The sequence below is a fragment of the Penicillium canariense genome (assembly GCF_028826845.1).
Source record: "Penicillium canariense strain IBT 26290 chromosome Unknown utg000006l_segment0_segment0, whole genome shotgun sequence".
Taxonomy (NCBI): Eukaryota; Fungi; Ascomycota; class Eurotiomycetes; order Eurotiales; family Aspergillaceae; genus Penicillium; species Penicillium canariense.
The window spans coordinates 997,009-1,021,292 of record NW_026622733.1 but is presented as its reverse complement, the minus strand read 5'-3'; the positions used below and the strand labels follow the sequence as shown (position 1 = coordinate 1,021,292).

Sequence of the window (24,284 nt, the reverse complement as noted above, 5' to 3'; positions counted from 1 at the left end):
GATGGGCGATTCTCGGGGTGTCAAGTACTCCAAGGACCAGTTCTACTCCAGCCCCAGCGTGATCGGCGTGGGCGTAAGTGGCGAGTGGCCAGAGCGAATTGGCTATAAGTGCCGGGTGGGTTGCAATTTGCTAGACCATATCCTGTACCTGCTCGTCAATAGACGTCGAGGAGATTCATCGTTTCCCAAGATAAACAAGCAAGCCTACGGAAGCGCACAAATCCATGCGGCATATCTACGCTTGGAAAGAGAAGTTGTCATCACATCATCGTGTATTTGTCCAGTAGATGAAGCACGCCTTAGGTGCCACAGCGCCACACCCGAGCAAACGGGTCTGGCGCAGACATCCGCCAACAGACACCGAGAATCCAAGAATACACAAAAAGTCCGACCACCGCAACAGCCAGACACATTTGACAATCCCCGTAATCCTCCGCAATCGCCCATCAACGAACACCCGCCGAGCGAACACCTGGCGAGGTCCCTCCCTCCTAGACCGGCAGCACGACTAACCCATTCCACAGTGGGATAGGACTAGGAGCGCATTTACTGCTCAGTCTGGAAGTAGTTGAGGAGGACGGAGCGCTCCTGGCTCTCCTCACCCCAGTCCTTAACAACGACGCAAGAGCAGTTAACGACCTTGCGGGCGTTGCCCTCGCGGTCAAGGGTGCCTATCACGCACGATTAGCACGAGCCCACCAATCGACTTTCATATCGCAACGTAAAACTTACAGAGACCGACCCACTCGCCGAGCATCTTGCCGTCGGGGACCTTGATCAGGGGGATCTTGTGCTCGGAGCACAGGGCGACGACCAGCTTCTTGTAGGCCTCCTCCTCGCAACCCTCGTTGAGGACACACATGTGGGCCTCGCGGCGGTCGAGGGCCTTGGCAGCCTCGCGCAGACCACGGGCAAGGCCGTCGTGGATCAGCGAGATGCGCAGGACACCCTTCAGAGCATCGAGGACGGACATCTGGCCGGAGCCGGCGTCAGCGGAAACCTCGACCTCATCGGCGGCGACGGGGGGGTTGGACTGGGTCTCTTCTCCGTCCGACTGTAGGGTAGGATGTTAGCTTTGTTCCGCCTTGGCTTTTTGCGTGTTTTGAGGGGTGGCAGTGATTAGGAACTGGCTTGAATACTGCCGCGACAATTATGCTTTCCTGTCTTCGAGATTGAATTCAGGTTGCGACGGTGAGGTACCGTGCACGGCGACGTCCAGCGACAGATGTATTCATTCCAGATCCTCAGATCGAGGGCGCCATTCGCCATTCGTGGTGGGAAAGTGTGCAGGTCGGGGCTCAGCGTACCATTTTGTTGTGCAGGTATTTTCGATTTAAATGTCGAATGTTCCTCGAAGAGTTAGATATGAGTGATGGATTTGGGTTGGAGCACTGAGAAATTTACGGTGGGGATTTCGACTCTTTCGGCTGTGTGTGCCCTATAATTATGTCATCATCACATGATTGGATCCGTTCGCGCCACTGTCCCGTTTCGGAACGATCACTACAAATCGTTGATGGTATTTACTTCAGTCGGACTGTCAGTCTTCAAGAATAGTCAAGTCTACAAGAATGATCTACCAACCGAGAAAAATACGTTGGAGCAAAGTGGGCGATTCACGACCAGGTTAAAGCTACCGAACAAAAGAAGATTCGTTACACGAACGCAAGAGGTATCATAATCGTACAATCAGAAGTCCGCCCTATACACCACCCACTGTAATTCTACCCATCGCACCGGCGCCTAATAGCGAAAGGCACTGCAAAGTCGCTGCAAAGAAAGAGAGGCACAGAGAAAGGCGAGAAAGCTAGAAGTATGTACCGGGTCGAGGATGGCTGGGGGGTAGCCGTTGAGAGCCACGGTGGCGTTCGTTTCAGTAGCGTAAGCACCCGCGGCGTGGCCGTTGGTATGATGGAAGGCGGCTGCAGAGGGTTCAGGATCGACGTGCATGCTGAGGAACTCGAGATCGAGACCATTGAGATGGGGGATGTGCGGGACGAGGTCCATGAAATCAGAAAGCTGGCAGTAGGTTAGCGGGATGCGTTCCAATGTAGTTAGAAACCTGGCAGAACTCACTCGGATCCAGAAGACATGCTCCATCTCGAAATACTTGGGTCGCGTCTCGCAATCCAGCTGCATAATGTCTCCGAACGATGCGTTGTGATACTTGGGATCGTCAGTGTAGACCAGCATCCGGCGAGTGCATCGCCAGAGGTTCATGCGTTGAGTTGCGGTTGCCTTGCGTTTCTCCCAGCTGGCATCTGTAGGAATGAAATGTTAGCCACACGAGGTCGAGAGACTCAAAATAGTATCGAATCTTACATTGAGAGAGTTGCAGGTCGTTGGTGGCCAGCAGGGGGGCGACCAAGTAGTTCGGGATCCATTTCTCGTCTGCCACATCACCAGAACAGCCGGGCTCGAGCTGTCGGGTGACCGCAGTCACCAGAGGCATGAAGTTCTTGAGCCAGGAGTGACTTCGCGCGCGGGGGTCATTGGAACCCACGAAATTGGCCGAAGCGCGCAGGCGACCCGGGAGCGCTTCACGGCGTCGTTGCTCCTGAGCCTCCTGGTCGCGGCGCAGCTTCATCACGCGAGCCCGCTCCTGCTCCAGCCGCTTCTGGCGTTCATCTTCAGCCTGCTTGGCCCGGCGCTGTTCGGCCTCCTTGCGCTTACGCTCATCTTCTTCGGCTTTCTCACGAGCAGCGCGCGCAGCTCGTTCCGCTTCTTCCTTAGCTAGACGAGCACGCTCGGCTTCTTCCTCATGACGCTTCTCATCTGCGGCACGCTTCTCATCTGCGGCACGCTTCTCATCTGCGGCACGCCTCTCATTTGCGGCACGCTTCTCATCTGCGGCACGCTTCTCATCTGCGGCACGCTTCTCATCTGCGGCACGCTTCTCATCCGCGGCACGCTTCTCATCTGCGGCACGCTTCTCATCTGCGGCACGCCTCTCATCTGCGGCACGCTTCTCATCCGCGGCACGCTCTTCCTCCGCCTTCTTTGCCACAGCTTGTCGACGCTTCTCTGCCTCCATTTCGGCCCGCTGGTTGTCGCTTGCAACCTCAGGAACGGAGTTGGGCTCGGCGGGCTCCGTCTTGACGTCTCCGTTTTTCTTGACCGAATCGGTGTCGACAGGTTTGTGGGAAGGAGTAGGGTGAGAGGTGTGGGAAGTTTGAATGGAGGGCTCGGGTTTCTTGGATGTCTCGATAGAGCTGCGCGGGGCAGCATCGGTGCCTTGGGAGGCTTCCTCTTTCGGCCGACGAGGTGGATGAGCTTTGTCTGAATCCGCATGTTCGGCTTTCCGGGATGACCCATTCGGCATACTCGATGTCTTCTCCTCAGCCAACACGCGCCGTTTCTTCTTCCGCGCTTCAGGCGACAGTCGATCGCTATCCGCGTCCCGCGATCGAGATCGTTCAGGGGAGGTATCGTTTCGAATGCGTTTAAGGGAGGATGTGGTATCGTGAGCGGGTTCACGGGACTTGGGGGCTTCTTCACGGCCGGACAGTGAATCAGACGAGAAGAGGCTGAGACGTCGATCACCTTCTTGAGGGCGGCGCCCAGCAATAAGACGTCGCTTTCGCACTTCGTCGATCCGGGTGACGCCGCTGGACTCGCTACCTCTCCGTGCCGAGGGGGCAGCCTTGGGCTTTTTGGACATTGGGCGACTTGAATCATGATCGGAGCTGACAAGCGCATTGTCATTCGCATCTCGAGAAGAAGAAGTCTTCGGGCGGCCGCTGGATGCTGCAGCCTTCTTCTCTTCACGTCGCTTCTCCTTCAGCACATCCACGTCCTTCGGCAAGCGTTGACGATTGGCGTTCGGGCTGCTGTCATTGAGCTTCTTCGTGCGAGCCACTGGAGAAGAAGAATCCCGGCGTGCGGTTCGTTTCTCGTCCTTATCCTTGCCGCGCGCACGGCGGGGTGATGAAAGATCCTTGCGGCCCTTGTGTGAGCCGGAGAAATTCTCATACGCCTTCTTGAGAATACCGTATTCTTCCTCCCAATTCTCGCCTTGACGAGAGCGGGAGAGTTCATAGTATGTTTTCTCTTCAAACAATCGTCGAGTTGGATCAAACCCAGGCTGGCCCAGGATGAGTTGGATGCTGTCCATGTTGCCTCGACCAATGGCAGCGAGCATGGGGGTGTTGTAGCCTGGCTTGTGGCCAGACCCACGGAGAGGGTTTGGGTCCGCATCTGCGTCGCCGATGGCGTACATGAGAGACAACACATCGAAGTGGCCACCCTTGGCTGCGGCAATCAACGAGGCGTTGTCGGCTTTCTGCAGAATATTCAAGATGCTCACCACACCCTGTTCGTCGCCCTTGGCGGCAAATTCGCGCAAATTCTCCGAGGTCGGCTGGGTCCACAACAGATCATTTCGGGTTGCTTCGCTCCGGCCGGTCTTGCGACGCCCTGTTGCGTTCGCCATCGGTGGGGGGCTTCGGGAGGGACTGGCCCCCGATGCTCGTCGCGACCGTGGAGCCTTGTTATCAGGTCCAACCTGCTCTTCGGACCGGCGGCCAGGGCGCATATTCGTTTTGGCATCCGCGAGCAACTTCCGAATCTCATCGTACTCATCATCCTTCAAGTCCGTCGGGACTAGCTCATAGGGTTCATCACCAGAAGCGTTCACCGTTCGAGGATTGGCACCTGCTTCAAGCAGGAGTTTCACGACATCCACATTCCCATTCTCGACCGCATCGATCAAAGGAGTGTCCTTGTCAATGTTTTTCGTGTTGATCTCACATCCCGCATCCAACAGGAACTTAACAATCTGTTCCTCGCCGTTGAGCGATGCGACCTGTAAGGGCGTGTTTCCCGCGTTGTCGGGGACATTCAGATCTTCGGGACGCTCGCGGTACCGCATGACCACCTGATCGTACTTCCTGTCTGCGCATGCTCGTGCGAGAGGAGTACGACCGCTCTTGTCACGCAATTTCTTGGGGCCCATTTGCTTCGCAGGCGATGCAGACGCGCCCATCCCCGACCCCAGCTTCCGCAAATGCGCACTGGGGTGCGGAGAGCCACTGGCGGATGAAGACGTGGATTGACGGTCCTCGGATGTTTGGCGTTGAAACCCGGTCAGGAGAGGTGTGGGCGCCTTCTTCTTCGAAGGAAGATGGGAACCGGACGCGGATCGGTGATGGGCAGGGCGACTGGGGGATACCGAACGGGTTTTGGAGGACGGGCGGGTGAAGCGAGTATGGTTGAGGTGTTTGAGGTCGCGTGCAGGGTGCGAGGTCGAGTCGCGGCGTCGCTCCCTCTTTTCATCCACACTGTCGCTGAAACTTCGTTTCCGATAATTGCGTGGTCTCTCGGGGCCATCATTGCCGCTCTCACATATTACATTCTGCGACACGGAGGGCGCGTCATCGAGCTTCTCCACCTTCACAACCGACGGGGGCGAGCCAGCTCTGTCCAGCGGGCTGCGCGACCGAGAGCGGCGCTCTCCTCGGTCGCCATCGATCCGAGCCTTCTTCCGCTGGGCCCCATCGACTCCGTCCATGCCCTGGCGATTCGGGTCATGCTGAATGTGTTTCCTTTTCTTCTCCGGGGATAAAGATTCTCGGCCAGACTGAATAATCGTTTCTGCCTCCGAATCCGCCCTGGGACTGGGCGGACCCTGTTCGTGATCCTCCTCATCCTTTGCATGCGATCCAGCGCGCTCTCGCCGTGGTGAAGCCGGTGTCGTCGCAGGTTCCGCGCCCGGAACAGGTGCAGGGGCTAGAGCTGACGACGATTCAGAAGCCGGAGCAGGCCTCTTGTCGGATGCAGAGGGCCCTGAAGCATGCGCGTCTGCATCCGTTCTCACCGCTGCGATAGTGTTGTTGGGGCCGACATTCAGGGCAGCGGGTAGGGAGACTGCGTCGACATCACTCATAGCGATAGCACTCGATGAGAGAGGATTCCGCTCGTCATTTTGGGAGGGACGCGACAGGTCTGGACGACCGGAGTTGGGTCGGCAACGCCAGCAGTGGTGCGCAGGCGCTGAACACGGCCACAAGCGAGTTGAGGACCAACGGGTCAAAGGAACGAAACGTAGATAAGAAACCGCGGCTTCGAAACGGAAGTTTTACCAAGGGAGGCGAGTGGTTGGGCGGTGGTTGAGGGTGGACGAGGTGGTGCTGGCCCTAGTTGAAACACGGGACGGGAAGATGAGATGGAGGAGGTCGAATATACTTAGAGTGGTCGAGGGTGTCGAGGGAGGCGGGAGGTGGAGGTGGTGGGTGGGAAGACGTTGAGGAGGCGGGGGGGAGGGAGGAGGGAAGAAGAGAAGAGGGAAGAGGGAAGAGAATTGGGGGAGGGAAGAGGAGAGGCAGAGGAATGGAGAGAGATCGGACGGGCTGGAGACCAGACTGGTGTGGCCACGGTGAATCATCGGCGGGCGCAATTCTTGTTAGGGGAATTCTTAGGGGGGACTTCACGACGGTAACTCGGTCGTGGGCGGGATTGGGGAGGGTGCGATGGCTATGACTATAGCCGTCGGTTCACGGTGTATGGCCATCCTGTGTTCGAGCTGTGAACCGTGACGCCTCTCCGAACACTTCTTTCCCTCGCGCAGCTGGTCTCCCCTATTTTCCACTCCCTGCGACCTGACCGGCCACCACACGCCCATTCCGGACGCAGCAAAACCAGCAAACTGAAGGCTCCACTTGTGTGGCGATCGCCCTCGATGCGGCCACTCAGCGACCACACCAAACAGGGTGGTCCCAGTCGTATTCGCTCGTGAATTCTACGGTCGCACCGTTGCCGCTGACTAACCGGTTCTAACCAATCTTTGCCAGTCTCCGCCCGTCTCTGCCTGCTGGACGGCAGCTTAGGAAGCTCCGATAAGACGCGCCAGAATCAGTGGTTCGGCTGAACGATACTTCGATACTTGAATACTTGGATACTTTGCACAGTATTCTGGCCCTTCCCCCGTAACTCTGTCCTCCATCCTCCCATCAATCCGGATTTGACGAAGAACGGGCAGATACGCCCAATCGCGGTCCAGCCATGGTCTTCGCGATAGGATAATCTTCTCGATAGCGTCTTTCTCGGGGGGCCCCCCTGCTACTCCACCACCCAGCCGGTAATTCACTGGGCCGTGCCACCCATCTCTTCTGCCTGCTTGGCCCCGCGAGCTGAAAGCTACATCATTATCAAGCTAGTGGCCATACCCAGGACGGACACATCTGCGCCCTAGGCAATCGCTAGCCATGGACCTCCTCGCGCACGGCGTTGATAGCGCCTTGGATGCCGCGCACATGGATGCCGTCGACGCCCTGCGCGCCTTCTTCCTCCTCGCCGCCGCCACGGTACGCCCGGCCATTGCGCTGCCATCACCCGCACCATGACAAGCTAACCCGCCCTCTTTTTGGCCCTGGCAGACCGTCTCGGTCAGTATCCCCTCGGCCCTGCGCGACCGCTTCCTCGTCTATGGCCCGCGCGCGACGTCGGGCGCCCGAGACCAGCCCTCAGCCGCGGGACTGCTCGATTTCCTCGCGACCTGGCAGGTGCCGCACGGCTACTTTGCCCAGTTCTACGTCGCATCCGTGGTGTCATCGGTGTTCTGGGCGGTCCAGCTGGGCTGGCGGGGGTGTGTGTTCGAGTCCATCGCGTCGCGGGTGAGCGCGGAGCATCTGCAGCAGTCCATGTCGCTCACCCAGGTGCTCATTTGCTGGCTGCTGCTCGCCATCCAGGGCTCGCGACGGCTGTGGGAGAGCGTCATCTTCCGAAAGCCCTCCTCGTCGCAGATGTGGTGTGTGCACTGGCTCCTCGGACTGGGATTCTACCTCGCCGCCGGAGTCGCCATCTGGATCGAGGGTTCAGGTATACAAACATCACCCCTGCGGAGACCGTCACAAGAACACAAGCCCTAACAGACCACCACCCTCCTCCAGGCGCAATCCGGTCCCGCTCCCTCACCCTCGCCGACCTCCAAATCACCAACGCACCCACCCTCCGCACCTTCATCTGTGTGCCTCTCTTTCTCATCGCCTCGGGCCTCCAGCACGACTGCCACCACTTCCTCTTCTCCTTGAAAAAATACACCCTTCCCGACCACCCACTCTTCCGCGGCATTGTGTGCCCGCACTACGGCGCCGAGTGCCTCATTTACCTGTCGCTCACGTATCTGGCCGCGCCGCCGGGCCAGATCGTCAACAAGACGATGCTGTGCTGCCTGGCCTTTGTGGCGGTGAACCTGGGGCTGACTGCGCAGAACACGAAGCAATGGTACATGCAGAAATTTGGCCGGGAAGCGGTGCAGGATCGGTGGCTGATGATTCCGTATATCTACTAAAAGCGCGCCGCTTGGACATGGGAATAGAAATGAGATCTTTGGACAGATCTAGAGCGTGGTCGGTGGTCGTTGGTCGGTGGTCGGTGGTATGATGGACCAAGATCTGGGGCACAATTGTATATGAAGTATCACCGCCCACCCAAAAACTTCAGCGTATGCCCCATCGTCGCAACCTTGCGTACGTCCCGGTATGTCAGGCTGGTCCTTGTCTGCCGCTCATACGATCCGCCCGCAAAGGCCTCCTTCTCTCCTAACAGCGCCCAATTACAAACCGTCTCCGCACCGAGATCCGCGTCCGCCTGCTTCTCCGCAATCCCATGGCGAAACTCCGTATACATCTGGCCCCGCGTAACCAGCAGGCTCCTCCGTTCCTGCAAGACTCTGAAGTTGGGGCTTCGCAGGTGCTGAGACTCTGGCTGGGTCTTCTCGTATAGATCCAACACGATGGGAGCGCCTAGGCTCACTGTCGCCACGAGCGGATAGTACGCCGGTCCATCTTCGTGCGGCATGATACCCTGGCCGGGGCGATACTCGTTAACCAGGACGTGATTGGGGGCGCCGTGGGGCGCCTCATTGAAGATCCCTAGCTCTTTGAAGCGGGGCGCGATGATGGGCACTGTGAGCCAGGCCGGTAGTGGGGTCGCGAGCAGGGTGTTGTTCTTGGTGAGCGATGAGGGCCACGTTTGCAGGCGCCGGTGGGCGAGCTGTGTCCAGCGCGGGAGGGGCGCTGATGCTACCTGGCAAGACGGTGAGCTTGTGTATTAAGTGGGGTATTGCCAGGGGAAGAGACGATGGCGAGGGCGATGTATGTCATGAGCAAATCGGCCATGCTACAGTAAATACACATCCACCATCTACACATCCTAGCTCCCACGGAATACATGAGGTTACATTGGAAGCAAAGAACTGGTCAATGCTCACCTTCTGTAACAGCAACTGCTCCTCCTCTTCGGAGATAAAATCTGAGATGTAGAATGCATCGTCTGGCAAACAGGTGATGCGAACAGCCTCCAGATCCCAGACCATGGATGTACACTGATCGACTCGAGCCGTGGGCTTCTCTCTGACTATCGCCCCGATCAGCCGTAGAGACCGATCAGATGCCAAGAGTGAATGTGAATGCACTGCTAAGCAGGAGTTCCTTCCAATGCAAAGCCCATCAAATGCACCTTGATTCCCACGTCACACGCCCCGTCGTGCCTCAGGCACCCGCCCCACACCAGAACCGCAGCAAACATTCAACGCCTCCGCGCTCGTCTGCTAGGACCAACACCCAATACACACGAAAGATCGAGGGAAAGTGGCGACAGCACTGCTGTCACCTTCTGAGTTCCGCACACCATGGCCCCTAAGAACAACGCCAAAGGCGCCGACAAGAAAGGCGGCAAAGGCAAGGGCAAAGACGCAGGCAACGATGACAAAGGCAAGGTGAAGGGCGCACAGTCAATCAACGTGCGACATATCCTGGTATGTTTCAATATCTGCCCATTGTTGGTAGCGGCGTAGGCCAGGTCCAGGTCCGGACTCGAACTCGGACTCGGACTCGGACTCGAACTGCCCCGGACCTCGCGATATACTCGAACCTGCGGTAGAAGAAAACAATTTCTCACCGTGGATGCGCAGTGCGAGAAACACGCCAAGAAAGAAGAGGCTCTCGAGAAGCTGCGGAATGGGACCAAGTTCGATGAGGTGGCGCGGGAGTTCTCGGAGGATAAGGCGCGGCAGGGTATGTATCTATGTTGCGTCCCGTCTCTTTTCTCTTTCAGTTTCGTTACATGCATGCTATGCGATGATCGTATCGAGACTGACCTATCTAGGAGGGTCTCTGGGGTGGAAGACCCGGGGGGATTTGGATCCGGCCTTTGAGAAGGTCGCCTTTGAGCTGGAGCCCAGCAGCACGGGGAAGCCTACGTATCAGGAGGTGAAGACGGGCTTTGGGTATCACATTATCATGGTCGAGGGGCGAAAATGATTGACCAACTTAGCGGTAGACGGAGCTGAGCTCTCCGATATGATGAATTGAGACTGGATACGACCTCCCTCCGCAGGGCAATGATCACTAGGTACGATGACCGAATGATGGTCTATCTCCGTGTTTTGTACACCCTACACCCCCCTGTCGGCACAGTGTGCCCCTTTGATTGTAGTATATAATTTATTAGTTTGAGTGGTATTCGACGCGACCCCAGAGGAGGACAGCTTTCTATCAACCGCGTAATTGAAAAATCCCAAAAGGAGAAATTTCTACTGCTCTTTCTTCGCAGCCTCGTTCTTCGCCCGCTCCTTTGCCTTCTTCTCCTGTCTCTGCACCACCGCCTCGGCACCAATACCGCCAAAGACCAGAACAATTCCCAGCCACTGCCCCGGCTTTAGCGAGTGGCCGAACCAGAACACACTGAGGAGCATTGTGAGCATCTTGCGAGTCACCGTGACAGTCACGAGAAGCAGTGACGAGAAGCGCGACAGGGTATAGAAGATAAACAGTTGACCCACCGCCCCGCACGCCGCAAAGCCAAGGACATGCTTCAGGGCCTCGGGGTGGCGCTGCAGAAACGAAATAGCAGAGAACAGCTCCGTCTGGGTGGACGGGGGAATCGGGAAGGGGAGCAGGTTGTGCAAAATCCCGCTTTGCGACAGATGCGGCATGACCAGCAGGTACGCAGCGGTCAGCGCGGTCGACAGCACGTTCTGCGCGACCATCATTTGCGGGCCGGTGAACTTGGTGTACAGTGTCGGGGAGGTGAAGACGTGGTCTTGCGTAGTATTCGTCAATCCGTCCAGGAGCAGATTAATCGACAGCAAGAAGATACCCCACATGGACGAGCCGGATTGCGTCGCTGCCGACGCTGCAACCTTCTTGCTCGTGCCGGGATGGTGCAGGGTGAAGGTCGCCACGCCGAGTGTCACGAGCAGGACGACGCCGTACTTGTAGAGCGGGTAGCGCTTGCGGAAGATGGCCAGGTGGAGGGCCATGACGGGGAGGAGCTTGCATGATTTCGCGAGGATGAACGTGAGGTAGTCGATGTGCGCGAGACTGGCGTAGCCAAAGGGCGAGGCCAACGAAGACGAGATGCTGACGAGGAGGAGAGGGAAGAGGATGCGGCGCGTCGGGAAGATCGAAGGGATGCTCTGGCCCTTCGGTGTGGAGAAAGAGAGGTACAGGAAGCCTGTGATGGCGGCAAAAAAGGACTGGATTGTGTTGAGGACGAGCGAGTACGTGAAACGCTCGGTGGGCGGTTCAGGTTCGGCAGCAGTTGCGGCGCGGAGGGGATAGGTCGTAGTGGTAATAGCTTCCTGCAGGACACCCCATGAGAGGCTAATTGACTGTTAGTTTCTGGTGTTGTGGCTGATCTGCTTGAGGTCTACTCACAACGCCGCGTAGATACCGAGCACGCAGATCAGAAGCTGCATCAAGCCAGGAGTGTCGGCGACTGTCTCCAGCGCGGCCGCATTCGCGGAGGCGCTTCCATTGGCGTCCGAAATCTCCGTCGCACGTCCATTATCATGTTTCAGCGCCGCTTCAGACTCGTCGGGAAGGGTGTGCATCAACTGCGACGAGGGATTGCGCTGGAGCGGCGTTGTTTGCTTTTGCCGGCCCATTGCGACAGGGTCGGACTCGGACCCGAAAACCGGACACAGGAATACGGGAAAGGATGAAACCAGCGGGCTGGTGCGAATGGAAAGGTGGTCACGCCGTGTCGGAAGATGGAAATGTTCTCCCTTAGACCCTGGCGCGGAGATTATAACAGGTAAAAAAGATGATGCCATGTGTTCTTAGCTTCGGCTTATCGATAGTGGGCGGATCGCCAGGGGGCCCCACCCGAGCCCTGAAGAATGGTCGACCTCAAAAAGTACGGAGTACATGGAGGGACACGCCGCAGATCTGTGTGTAACCTGTATAACCTCTCGAAAAATCAAGTCTGTCCATATTCTTGTTTTCGATCTAATTCCAGGTCCCGCCTTAATATAAGCTCCAAGCTTCAATTTGTACGGTGCTATGTAGCTATTGTTTGGTGTGAGGGAATCCGCGATGTAAGGGTTTCAATGAGAGAGAAAATGGAAGCTGTGGGTAAATCCATGCTCTCAGAAGACATGGATCTGAGTGCACTCCCTAATGATTCATAATTTGTAGCTTATTTGTAAAGGATTCCAAGGTTGAGATGAGGCTTGCATCCAGCGATTTGAACCGGGGCCTTTGAAAGCGGTGAAGGACCACCACGCTCTTCCAGTAGGCGGTGAGTTCCCGATTCCCATATAACCGCACGTTTTGCAGAAAAGTCCGGAGCAGCGAGTTATCCAAACAGAAGATCTAGGATACCCCAGCTCTCATACCGCATAACTCATAATGGTACCTCAACAAACGGAGTCCCCTTCTCTGGAGCTATCAGCGCTCACCAAGCTTATCGATTCTTCCTCTGCCTCCGGGCGGCCCCTCGCCGCAACCACGATCCAGATTCTCCACAATCTCCAGCATCAACATTTATGGACTTCCCTACAGATCCATGACATCTCGACCCCCTCCAACGCCACAGGTATGGGGAATATTGAGGGTTCAATCTCAACTGCATTCGATACTCCGCCAACCCTGATATCGGGTATTCCCCCACATCGCGTGTACACACACCCCGACGAGCAGCTCTTTATGCTAGAAAAGGGTATCCAGGAAGATGACCTCCAGCCAGAAAGGCTGTTCGTGATTCCCACTGCCCAGGGGCAACCATGGAGCCTGCGGCGTATGGCCGCGGTCTTTGATGCGTTGCCTAGTCTTGAGTCTTCGCAGCGCGAGCCAGTGATATCTACCGAGGCGACTGATACTGTGGATTCCGAAAAGGCAAAGAAGCTCGACGAATATTACGAGAGAAAGGGACACGCACGCGTCACCAAAGAGTGGGGCACCAAGCGAGTCCTTTTGGCAATGGTGAACAAGGGTATGGGTGGAGAAGGGACAGTGGTCTACTACATCGTGCAGGAGGGCGAAGTCAAGCCTCGGCAGAACTAAGCCATCTTCATATTCTTGTGCTGCACGGTCGATTCTACCCGAAAAGGAGGAAAGCTCGGCTCAGCGCGAAGGTATTCATGTTGCTCGAAAATATTCGCAGAGAAGAGAAGGTCTTCGGCATCCATATATACGCCAAGATGTTCCACAAAACATACAATCACAGGGTGCAACCGGGTATAGTGTTGTTTGCAAAGCAAGAGCAAAGAGCAAAGAGCACAGAATTATACAGTATGGGTTGTACAGACTGCTCCATCGGGAAGCCGGGGGAGAGGGGGGGGTGGGAGATGGTATACAACGTTTCAACCTAACAGGTTTTCCCGGTCGTTCTTCTGAACCTGCTCTTGCTCCTCGCGACAGCTCGAGCAGTACCGCTCATACCACTCCTTGATGCTGCCAGTATTTTCGGCGAAAATGCGTTCCGCCTGGGCAACTTGTGCGGCTGCGTCGCCCTCCGCGTGGTTGCCTCCTCCAAGAAGGATCTCGACCTGGCGACAGCGGCGCATTTCCTCGCGCAGCCATCGCTCCCACTCGGTTTGGATGACCTCCTTTTCGATGGTGTTGACCACGCGCAGGGCAACCAGAAGGTTGTGTCGGTACATTCCGAGGCGTTCACGAGTTTGCAGGAAGCGCTTGGTAGCGCTTTTGGCGACTGCGTCGCGGGGATTTGACGTACTAAGAGAGAGGGGGAGCTCGGCGTACCGCATGGCATGCTCATGAAAGGCGCTGAAGCATGTGCTGGTATTTCCGTTTTGGGGCCAGATGGTCGAGTTGGCGACTGCTTCGTCGATGTCTCGGATATAGATAGCCCTGCTCCTCACCAAATCTGGCTGCACACCTAGTTTGGTCATAATATTGCTGGCGTTCCGCTGGTGCCACCAATCCCAGCCATCTCGTGACGTGTAGAAACCGTTCATGAGAGCGCTGGTTGTCAGCAATAACAAGATGATCTTGTGCGCATTCAGGATCTTCAAAGACCAGCCGGCAAGGCCGAAGGATGACTGCATCAAAAATGACAATGCGCTTTCTAAGAAGGAGAGGATTGTTTCCATGAGGAGGTGCGGCATGTTGCGCTGGGTGCGCTTGCGCGACTCCAACTTCAGATTCACTCCAACGCCTGTGAACTGGGACACATTGCTCTGGCGGCCAACATGGCCGAAAATCGTGATGGCCTTCTTGGTACGACTGTGCGCACCCAGGCGACGCACTTGGTCCCTGACCAAGTCGATGAGATCCAAGGCATCCTGCTCCAAGTCGGCGCCCGCTCTCTTGTCAATAATATCTAGCGCACAGAAGTCAGCATTAAATTTTTCAGTTGGAAATTTGAGTATCGAATTACTTTTTAGTCCGTAGGGCGATTTTAACCATTCGACCTTGGTATAGATGGCAAGCTTGCTCTTGGATTTGGCCACGAAGGTTATCACGACCTTGCTCACCAGTCGGAATGAGCGACGGAGAGGGAGATGCCACGGGGTCCGCTTATCAGTAATCACGTAACAGAGGTGATCATTGAGTACATCGATGATTTGATAGTCCGAGATTGCGTTGTCGTGAGATCGTCCTGAACATGGATCAATTGTTGACTCTGGAAACTTTTCTATAGAGAGTAGGCTTACCAAAAATGTCAGTCGTCTCAATCTGATAATGGAAGTCTCGCCTGAGATGCCGTGCCTCTGTACTGGCCCATGGCCCTTGTTTGATGTCTTTCAGATTATTTAGTATGTTGGCATGCGTAAGAGTCTCTCATTACCCTCCAAAAGATACACATACCTCGAGCTTCTCGTTCATGAAGCAAAAGCTGCCACACTGCGCTCTTATCGCCAAATAGAATATGGAAGAGTGCCTTCGGACTAACGTCGAGAGTCTTCTCAGTCACCAGAACCAGGTCACCCTGAGGCACGTACTCCACAGGCTGGGTGGGAAGTCTGAATTTCGGAATATCTTTGCCGCGGCCAGCCATGCCGCCGTCGGTGCCAAGATCTTTGTCAATGTAGATTGGAATGTGTATGTCCTGGCCACGGCCATGTGCCGCGAGACTTCGATCGTTCTGTGTGTCAACTCCTGATGAGGCGTCTTCCCAGCTATCTGCACTAGAAGGCCGGATAGGAGATCCGGTGTCCATCTTGATTAGTTCTTTGAGAAGACCTTCTAGGGTCATTGGCTCGACGGCCATGGATGCCTGAATCAGGAAGTTCAGACGCTTCTGGAGCAGTCGGAGCGGTTCAAGAAAGGTTTTGATTGTGACTCGGCCCGGGACATCGCTGCCCAGGGGAGGGATTGTGTGAAGAAAGAGGAAGTCACAGTCTCGCCCAGACGCAGCAGTTACCTCTTTGATGCCGTGCAAGGAGGAGCTTGTGATCAAAACCAGGCCGAAGTGGTGGCTGTAGAAGTAGATGTTGTGGGTTGTCACATAGGCTCTGCCAGGGAACTCTTGTTGATCATTCGGGTTCCATGTTGCTCTAAAAACCAAAACCAATGCCTCCTCTCTTCTGACCTCCGGGAAGAGCAATCGGAATTGAGCATCCTGAATCTTCAACTGCTGCGGATAGATACTGGGGTACTCGGGTTCGGAAACTATGCCTATTGCAGCTCGTTGAATTTTGGACGCATCTCCATCGAGGCTCACTGTTTGTCTGTGACGCGGTCCGGATGGAAGCCGGGGGCTGCGGATGCACCTGGGGGATCGATTTGGGCAGCAATGGATTGCTTCTCAGATTCACTCATCACAGATGCCGGACGGCCCCCGGACGCAGTTTCTGGGTAGTCTCCATTGATATGGGGTTGCTCTCGCTGGAAGTTGTTGATAAAGCCCCAGTTCGAGCTACCCCACAGGTTTGCCATCATACCGCTAGGCATTCCACCCGTGCTGTCAACAAGTCCCAGCCCAATCCCTCGTTCACTGCTGACAACCACCGCAGCTTTGCTCATACTTGTAGGTGCGGGGGGGTTAGCAAGAGTAGCAGGGGCAAGGCTGCTTCCAGATTCCTCCAAACTGCTCAAGCTTCGACCTCGGTTCCCTTCGGCATCTTTGGCGTTAGCTGCTGCGGCACTACCGTAGGGAAGAATGTTATGGCTAGCAGAAATAAGACTGGCAATGCCACCTGCAGGGCCGGGAATGGACGGTGATGCTGGCGCAGCGTTGTTTGACTTGCGGTGAAGATCCCATTTCTGGATAATCCGTGACGTATGTTCCCTTGCGTGCTCACGCGCAGAAGTTTCAATGTCAAACCCAGTGAGTTTTCGGTTACTCACGTCCGTGCTGTTTCGCATGGCAAGCCCATCGCGATCCGGAACTGGAAGCGTCGAGCTCCGTTCAGAGTGAGACGGCTCATCACTTGGGTGCGGAGTGAGGGATTCGGATGGGTCGGCAGTGAATTCCGGTGCAGGAGGTTGGGAGATGGAGAAGGCAGGATCTTGAACAGTCACCTTCCCAGATATCGACAAATCCGTGCTGCTGGGGTTTTCTAATGCCTTCTGTTTGGCGGCTTCGAATGCGCCAATCCACTCCATTAGCTCCTTCTGGGTTTCGGCCTGGAGGATGATGCTATTGTTCTTTGTCTTCACTTGGAAGCAGAACCGTCGCTCCTCCTGAAATGCGGGACGAATGCTACACAATAGCACACCAATTCGTTCACTTTCCTCCACACCACCAGTACGTGAACCTTGCACGAGGCATCCAAAGATACCGTGTTTCAGGAAAGCCCAACGCTTCACCCAAACCGTACGGCTGGGTCGGCCTGACAACGTTCGCAAGTTGAGCCATCCTTGCTTCTCTGGCCTGGTGTCTTTGCCCATGTTGAGTGTCGACAGAGGGCGAGAGCCGAGGTACGGCACAGTGGAGATTGAATAGTCCTCGAGCTCACGAGGTGGCCTGGCCACCAGTTCTGCAGCCTCCTCAATTTGTTTCCTCGTTGTGAAAAGCTCTCGCTTGGCGGATCGATCACTCGCTTCCATCTCGTGGACCCAACCCTTAATTCGGTCCATCTCATGCGACCACTTCGAGAACGTCGAGCTGTTATTATCATGGAATAATCGGAACTCCCGCCATTGATCAAAGGAGATTCGGACCAGAAGTCGATCAAGTGCATTGCGGACCTGAGGAGCCTGCACGGAAAAGTCCATGGATGCTCTCAGGTATGCTTTGCGGGCCTCGTGGAGCTGGAACGCTTCCTCCCTCAAAGCAGAGGCTTCTTTCGACTTGGACTGCGAAGCATATCGGGCCTGTAAGTAGTCATACTGCTTTTGGGCATTTTCAAGGGCACGGCGGCTCTCCTAAACTAATGTCAGACCACCGCTTCTTATACGGGGTATTCGTAGGCTCTGGGTACGGCATTTACCTTGAAGAGCCGCAAATCCTCTTGGATGAAGACCCGGATAGGCTCGGCAATCAGCGACTCCATCTTCTTGGTCGCTGTCACCAATCCATTCCAAAGATCCTTTGATCCCTCCCCGCATCTCCTCATAGCCAACAAGGTGTAGTCATGATCGACGACGGCCTCCGAGACGACCAGGGGGCGGGTGGAATAGGAGAGAAAGCTGCTAACTACCCCCTCCAGAGCGACCAGCTCAGAGGAGAGCTTCGCTGCGGCTTTGGCGTACCCATCAAGCCATTTCTCAATGAACTCGAGTTGGTCACAGAAGTGGAGGGTAGTCGCTCGGAAGGTCGGGGAATCGAGGGCTGCTTCCTTGAGACCGACAGGTCTAATGAAATCAAATTCCATTAGCATTGAAAGCAAGCCAAGCATGTGTCCGAACTTACACCACGCTCAAGAGTTTCCCGACCTGGGGTAACGGGGTGTGCGATTGAGTCGACATTTAGCGCATGCCTCCAGCCATACACTTGGCGCGAACAGGGGGAGGAACACAACAGTGCAAAGCGTCGTCTAGATCCTTCTCAGAAGCTGAGAATCGCTACCAGAAGACGACGAGAATGTTGAGGGAGCCCGGAGAGCGCTGCCTACGTGCTGGTAAGCGACTTGAACCTCGCGGTCTCGCCGTGCGAGGATCTAATTGGCTACGTCAGTGAGACAGCGCGGAGTTGCGGCCTGAATACCCAGGCAGACGACCTGAAAAGGTTTCCTGGGCAGAAAGGCGGTATGAGATTTTTTCTTTCTGCCGGCCGCGGGTTTCTCTGCGGCGCAAGCTCGTACTTCAAATCGTGCGACAGCAATGGAGCCTCCATCAAAGAAGATGCGGACGCTATTGGACGACGACAGCTCCAGCGACTCAGGCGATGATGCCGGCGGTGTCTCCCTTGCCAGGGCGCCCGAGGTGGGCTTCAAGATCAACGAGGACTATGCCCGCCGATTCGAGCACAATAAGAAGAGAGAAGAGGTGCAGAAGTGTATGGATCAATCATAATCCTCGAAGATTTTTCTCGACAGTTGAGCCAAGTGATCGCTAACATTTATTTTGGTCTTCCAGTGGAACTCAAATACGGCAAAGCCTCCAGCCTAGGAAAGCACCGGGCCGGTGAGCCCTTCGACGATGAAGAGTCCTCCTCTGATGAGGAAGAAGACGATGATGGCGAGCTGGCCACCGAAGCTCTCGATGCCGAGATTATGGCCACTCTGAAGGCCATTCGCGAGAAGGATCCTCGCGTGTACGACGCAGAAGCCTCTTTCTACTCGAAGTTCGACGAAGACACTGAAGCCCCCAAGGAGAAGAAGGAGAAGTCAATGACGCTACGGGATTACCATCGCGAGAATCTTCTCAACGGAGTCAATGCTGCCGAGGAAGAAGAGCGGGAGACTCCCAAAACCTTCGCCCAGGAGCAGGCGGAGCTGAAGGAGGCACTCGTCAAGGAACTGCACGCAGCCGACTCGGACGACGAGATGGAGGATGCTGAGGACAACTTCCTGGTCCGCAAGGCTGGTGGAGCCGATGTTATCCCGGAAAAGGAGGTCAAGCTGGATATTGAGAACGCAGACAAGGACCCAGAGACCTTCCTTTCAAACTTCTTGTCCGCCCGAGCTTGGATTCCGGAGGCTAGTCGACGGGAGCTTCATCCTTTCGAATCGGACGATGATGAGGAAGTGGATCGGGCGGACGCTTTCGAGGAGGCCTACAACTTCCGTTTCGAAGATCCCAGCAAACTCAATGAGAAGATTGTTACCCACGCTCGTGACACCACCAACAGCCTCTCAGTGCGTCGCGAGGAGAAGAGCACGCGAAAGAAGCTACGAGATGCCGAGCGTCAACGCAAGGAGGATGAGAAGAAGCAGCGCGAGACTGAGAAGAACCGTTTGCGCAAGCTGAAGACCGAGGAGCTTCAAAAGAAGGTCGCGGAAATCAAGGAGGTGGCTGGTCTGCGAGCAGCAGAATTCACCGATGATGACTGGGCTCGTTTCCTTGACGACGCCTGGGACGACAAGGAGTGGGAAAAGGAGATGCAGAAGCGCTTCGGAGAGGGCTACTACGAGGAGCCCGAGAAGAATGACAAGAAGCATCCCAAGAAGCCTACTTGGGATGATGACATCGATATCAAAGACTTGATCCCAGACTACGAGGATGAAGGTGGCGCCAAGCCTTCCGTTGAGTCTGATGATGCGGCGGAGGAGGACGATGAAGAGATCTCCGGGTCTCAAAAGAAGAGCAAGGCCGAGCAGAGGCGCGAACAGAAGCGTGATGCTCGCAAGGATCGTCTCCGTATCGAAGAGGCGGTGGTCCGAAACCTCGACCTGGACATTACCCTGCTCCCCGGCGCCACCAAGAAGAACGCAACCCGCTTCCGCTACCGGGAGACTTCTCCCCAGAGCTTCGGCCTGACTGCTCGTGATATCCTGATGGCCGACGACACGCAACTCAACCAATTCGCCGGTCTGAAGAAGCTTGCTTCTTTCCGCGATGCGGAGAAGAAGGCTAAGGATGAGCGGAAGCTAGGTAAGAAGGCTCGTCTGCGCCAGTGGCGGAAGGACACCTTCGGTACTGAGGAAGGACCTGTGTTCCAATTCGGCACCGGCAAGGTGGACGAGAATGCTAAGCAGGAAGAGGGTGGTGATCAAGATATGGTTGATATTCGCGAGGGGGACGGTAGTGGCAGAAAGAAGCGGAAGCGATCCAAAAAGCACTGAGCGCAGGCGCGAAAAAAGCATTCCTTTGTCCATAGCTTTTCGTTGAAGCACTATCTGGGGCATGGAGTTATTTTCATGTATTTTCTCTTGAATTTGACGGCTTTGGCATAACGACAGCTGGGATGTTCCTTGTAATTGGAAATGACTTGGAATTTTTCAAGGTGGTGCTCATATAGGCTCCATGGATGCAGTGAGGTAAGTTTTGTGATGATGCTCTACAACGCTGCCGAAGATATATCTCCAGCCCAGGGACCTCCCCATCAACTTTCTGGCAGAAATGTAACGGATTTTCCAGCTAAGATACATATTACATGCCCCCTCACCCCTTTTTCTCCGTCTCACTCATTCCAAATAACTATTACTCCTGGAACAATCAAGTCCAATCAATTGATGAAGCTCGGAGGTCTTCCTGTCGCTGCAAGGACTTTGTTTCGGAGATCCAAAAACAAACAACCCACATTCGGCGATCCCAGACAATCGCTAACCACCAAATCGAATTGGTGGCGACGACTCACTTCTGGCATTTAACTATATTCAAATGGTCACTCCGAAACCCTCATTCTCCGTTCTCTCGAATAGGATTCAATGGCTGTAAAAGACCATCTCGGACCGTTTCCAATTGATGGTCGTTCAGGGTCGAGGTGCCCCAGCGGGAAAGTGGATCCGGGCTTATCATTGGCGTGTACCTGGCCTTGTCCAGGTACTTTGCCCATGCGGCTCTTCTCCACTCTTAACTTCGTACCCGTGACATCGACATAGAAAATGTCTCATGTGGGCACCGACCCAGGCATAGGTGATCCGTGAGGCACATGAGTTCGTTGGTGACGAGATATGCATTGGAAAAATCCTTAGTTACAGTCGGTCCGGGCAGGATCACAAAGACAGAAGACCTTGCCGGATGTGATTCTGCAGTACTCCACAGAGCTTAGCCTACGATATCCCAGGTCGGGCCCCATGCCGCTTGCTCATCATGAAGGATATATTCCTAAAGCCTAAATGGTTCCTGATGACTATATATTCGCCATCTTCCATTAGACGTCTGGCTCCATGATCGGGGTGAGGGAGTGGTGGCAAGCCCCAGTGAAAGCCGCGCCGCCGTTCGGATACTCGGGCCATGAAAAAGGAGGTTGCCCCGGTGGGTGTGGAGGCTGGCCCGGCATTGGACGGGGAAGATACGCCGTACCGAGTGTTACCAGCATCCAGCGCATGGACATCGCCGTTGCTCCGGACTACAGCTGACTCGGCTTGTGATAGTTCGCAATCGCCATCTATTTCGGGCCATCGTCGAGGGCCAAGGGGAAGTCGGGAGGCGAGAGGTCATTTTGTAGGCAATAGTAAGACCCTCAGACGATGGGTCGTCCCGGTTAAATCGAAGGAATGGCTCTTTGGCGCTCTCCACGACCCGCTGGCGTTCCAGGACAGAAATTTTCTGCGATCGGGAGATATCGGCAAGACCGCGACTCAATACGGCAGAATACACCCTCATTTCAAACAATACGCGCCCCTGCCCTGCCTGATTGGGCGCTAGCGGCCAACATTCGCTTCCACCCGCGTACAGGTATTTTTCTCCCCCTTCCGCCCCTTCTCTCTTCTCTTCTTCTTTTTCTTCCCTCCCATCCCTGGTGTCTGTTCTTCTTGACACTCCTCCCTCTCCTCTCTTTTTGTTGTTGCATCTATCTCTTGCACCAACCTTCACAATGGCTGCCGGTGACGTTACCCAGGCCGACAAGTCCTTCATGGGCATGCCCGTAAGTCGCTCACCTCCCGCCCCTGCTGAGCTGGCATCGACTCCGAGCGCGACAAATGAGTTTTCGATAGCATCCAGCTCATCCTGAATGCATCGAGCTCAGGGCGAGCTCTGAGCCGAGAGTCTACCAGTGGGCGCTGCTCGCTTTGAGCCCGTCTGCTTGAAACACATCGCGCTAACAAAAATTTTCACAGGGCTTCGTTGTCGACTTCATGAGTACGTGCTCACATCACCAGCCATCCAGCCTTGGACTGGATGCGCTTCGAAACTAATCACAAGGTGCTGGATGCTAACAGTTTTGCAGTGGGTGGTGTTTCCGCTGCTGTCTCCAAGACTGCTGCTGCCCCCATCGAGCGTGTCAAGCTCCTGATCCAGAACCAGGTTGGTCTATCACTCCATCCCCTTCCGACCGGCTCGGATCCAGCGAAAGGGAAAAGCCATTGAATCCAAGATGGTGGATGCGATCGACTGTCTCTTATCAATGGGATATGGCCGGTCCTTCGACCTGAAGAAAATTTTTTCCCTCTCGTGGTGGTCCGTTATGGCCGGAAACTGCCTTGTTTTGACGATCGGTCAATGGCTAATCTGGCGCCTTTTCTGTCAAATAGGATGAGATGCTCAAGGTCGGTCGTCTCGACCGCAAGTACAACGGCATTGTCGACTGCTTCAAGCGCACTGCCGCCCAGGAGGGTACTATGTCCCTCTGGCGTGGTAACACCGCCAACGTCATCCGTTACTTCCCCACCCAGGCCCTGAACTTCGCCTTCCGTGACACCTACAAGTCCATGTTCGCCTACAAGAAGGACCGTGATGGCTACACCAAGTGGATGATGGGTAACCTGGCCTCCGGTGGTATGGCCGGTGCCACTTCCCTCCTCTTCGTCTACTCCCTGGACTACGCCCGTACCCGTCTGGCCAACGACGCTAAGTCCGCTAAGGGTGGCGGTGACCGTCAGTTCAACGGTCTCGTGGACGTCTACCGCAAGACCCTCGCCTCCGACGGTATTGCCGGTCTCTACCGTGGCTTCGGTCCCTCCGTCCTCGGTATCGTTGTCTACCGTGGTCTGTACTTCGGCATGTACGACTCCATCAAGCCCGTTCTCCTGGTTGGTCCTCTTGAGGGCAACTTCCTCGCTTCCTTCCTGCTCGGCTGGACTGTTACCACTGCTGCTGGTGTTGCTTCCTACCCTCTGGACACTGTCCGTCGCCGCATGATGATGACCTCTGGTGAGGCCGTCAAGTACACCAGCTCCCTGGATGCTGCCCGCCAGATCGTCGCCAAGGAGGGCACCAAGTCCCTGTTCAAGGGTGCCGGTGCTAACATCCTCCGTGGTGTTGCCGGTGCTGGTGTCCTGTCTATCTACGACCAGGTCCAGCTGATCATGTTCGGCAAGAAGTTCAAATAGATGACTCGCCCCTCGCGATTCGTCTTTTGTCATTTGCCACCTTGTAGTTATACTGGAGTCGGGGATGCGAAACACAACCCCCTGTCTGGTGTAACTCCTGGGCATGGGGAAAGTGGGAGGTTGTGGGATTGCAAAAGATAGATGCGTCAAGAAATGGGTTCGGGGGGATCTTGAAGCATAGAATGGTGTGGTTCTTCCCTTTCTGTACCCGATGTACTTTACTGCCTGCAAACTCTTTTTCTTTTTCTTCAAATCTGTACTAGTCTTGACGTACTTTGGTTCGGGTAAAAGTCTTTTTTTCTTGTCGTCACCTCAGAGCCTGTCAATCAACGGAGGTTTTCGCTATGCAAAGGCCCCAAAACTTGTTGCCAGGCGAGTCCCCATAGACCTTCACGTAAAGACTATCGTAGGGTCCGCGAGGTTGTTTCTCTAATTCATGCCGTAGTTCTCATCTCTCAACAAGGCCACCCCTCATCAAAGACTTGTCCTATATAGTTTTGGCATTTTGCTACGTGGCGTAAATATCTACTCGTATGCACCGAGGACGACCAGCTCCACCAAACAACCTGCGATTCATCATCCCCTTGACCCTCCTTATTTGTACCGACCACATTCGCCCTGAAACACTCTCTCCCTCTTTTTCCTCCGTCCAACAAAAGAAGAAAGGAAATATAAACTCCACCACCCCTGAACCTCTCCACAATCAACCAACGCGGCAACCGCCCCACCACGGAAGGCGCATGACGTCTGGGGCTGGAAGCTCTCCTGGCAGCTC

At 55.3% G+C, this 24,284-nt stretch overlaps 10 protein-coding genes across 10 annotated transcripts; 6 read left to right on the top strand and 4 right to left on the bottom strand.

Moving 5' to 3' along the window:
• Nucleotides 1–546: 546 nt before the first annotated feature.
• Nucleotides 547–5,884, bottom strand: N7482_008350 (putative histone deacetylase complex subunit (Hos4); the record flags this gene model as incomplete). Its single annotated transcript, XM_056690474.1, has 5 exons — nt 547–671; nt 733–1,054; nt 1,822–2,019; nt 2,077–2,261; nt 2,323–5,884. The coding sequence occupies 5 exons, from the start codon at nt 5,882–5,884 to the stop codon at nt 547–549; spliced, it is 4,392 nt and encodes a 1,463-aa protein (XP_056540239.1).
• Nucleotides 5,885–5,898: 14 nt separating this feature from the next.
• N7482_008349 (uncharacterized protein) lies at nt 5,899–6,111 on the top strand (the record flags this gene model as incomplete). The annotated part of the gene is made up of 1 exon (XM_056690473.1): nt 5,899–6,111. One exon carries the CDS (start codon nt 5,899–5,901, stop codon nt 6,109–6,111), a length of 213 nt encoding a protein of 70 aa, XP_056540238.1.
• Nucleotides 6,112–7,202: 1,091 nt separating this feature from the next.
• N7482_008348 (putative 3-oxo-5-alpha-steroid 4-dehydrogenase) lies at nt 7,203–8,287 on the top strand (the record flags this gene model as incomplete). Its single annotated transcript, XM_056690472.1, has 3 exons — nt 7,203–7,301; nt 7,374–7,815; nt 7,887–8,287. 3 exons carry the CDS (start codon nt 7,203–7,205, stop codon nt 8,285–8,287), a joined length of 942 nt encoding a protein of 313 aa, XP_056540237.1.
• A 128-nt stretch (nt 8,288–8,415) lies between these two features.
• Nucleotides 8,416–9,313, bottom strand: N7482_008347 (uncharacterized protein; the record flags this gene model as incomplete). The annotated part of the gene is made up of 2 exons (XM_056690471.1): nt 8,416–9,024; nt 9,179–9,313. The coding sequence occupies 2 exons, from the start codon at nt 9,311–9,313 to the stop codon at nt 8,416–8,418; spliced, it is 744 nt and encodes a 247-aa protein (XP_056540236.1).
• A 315-nt stretch (nt 9,314–9,628) lies between these two features.
• N7482_008346 (peptidylprolyl isomerase) lies at nt 9,629–10,259 on the top strand (the record flags this gene model as incomplete). The annotated part of the gene is made up of 3 exons (XM_056690470.1): nt 9,629–9,754; nt 9,911–10,017; nt 10,091–10,259. The coding sequence occupies 3 exons, from the start codon at nt 9,629–9,631 to the stop codon at nt 10,257–10,259; spliced, it is 402 nt and encodes a 133-aa protein (XP_056540235.1).
• A 272-nt stretch (nt 10,260–10,531) lies between these two features.
• N7482_008345 (UDP-galactose transporter HUT1) lies at nt 10,532–11,887 on the bottom strand (the record flags this gene model as incomplete). Its single annotated transcript, XM_056690469.1, has 2 exons — nt 10,532–11,603; nt 11,658–11,887. 2 exons carry the CDS (start codon nt 11,885–11,887, stop codon nt 10,532–10,534), a joined length of 1,302 nt encoding a protein of 433 aa, XP_056540234.1.
• Nucleotides 11,888–12,632: 745 nt separating this feature from the next.
• N7482_008344 (uncharacterized protein) lies at nt 12,633–13,286 on the top strand (the record flags this gene model as incomplete). Its single annotated transcript, XM_056690468.1, has 1 exon — nt 12,633–13,286. One exon carries the CDS (start codon nt 12,633–12,635, stop codon nt 13,284–13,286), a length of 654 nt encoding a protein of 217 aa, XP_056540233.1.
• A 299-nt stretch (nt 13,287–13,585) lies between these two features.
• Nucleotides 13,586–18,098, bottom strand: N7482_008343 (uncharacterized protein; the record flags this gene model as incomplete). Its single annotated transcript, XM_056690467.1, has 7 exons — nt 13,586–14,565; nt 14,623–14,844; nt 14,900–14,986; nt 15,054–15,835; nt 15,910–17,555; nt 17,621–17,984; nt 18,043–18,098. 7 exons carry the CDS (start codon nt 18,096–18,098, stop codon nt 13,586–13,588), a joined length of 4,137 nt encoding a protein of 1,378 aa, XP_056540232.1.
• A 354-nt stretch (nt 18,099–18,452) lies between these two features.
• Nucleotides 18,453–20,356, top strand: N7482_008342 (KRI1 family protein; the record flags this gene model as incomplete). The annotated part of the gene is made up of 2 exons (XM_056690466.1): nt 18,453–18,627; nt 18,708–20,356. The coding sequence occupies 2 exons, from the start codon at nt 18,453–18,455 to the stop codon at nt 20,354–20,356; spliced, it is 1,824 nt and encodes a 607-aa protein (XP_056540231.1).
• Nucleotides 20,357–22,053: 1,697 nt separating this feature from the next.
• N7482_008341 (putative mitochondrial ADP,ATP carrier protein (Ant)) lies at nt 22,054–23,509 on the top strand (the record flags this gene model as incomplete). The annotated part of the gene is made up of 4 exons (XM_056690465.1): nt 22,054–22,104; nt 22,298–22,319; nt 22,408–22,484; nt 22,712–23,509. The coding sequence occupies 4 exons, from the start codon at nt 22,054–22,056 to the stop codon at nt 23,507–23,509; spliced, it is 948 nt and encodes a 315-aa protein (XP_056540230.1).
• Nucleotides 23,510–24,284: the final 775 nt, after the last annotated feature.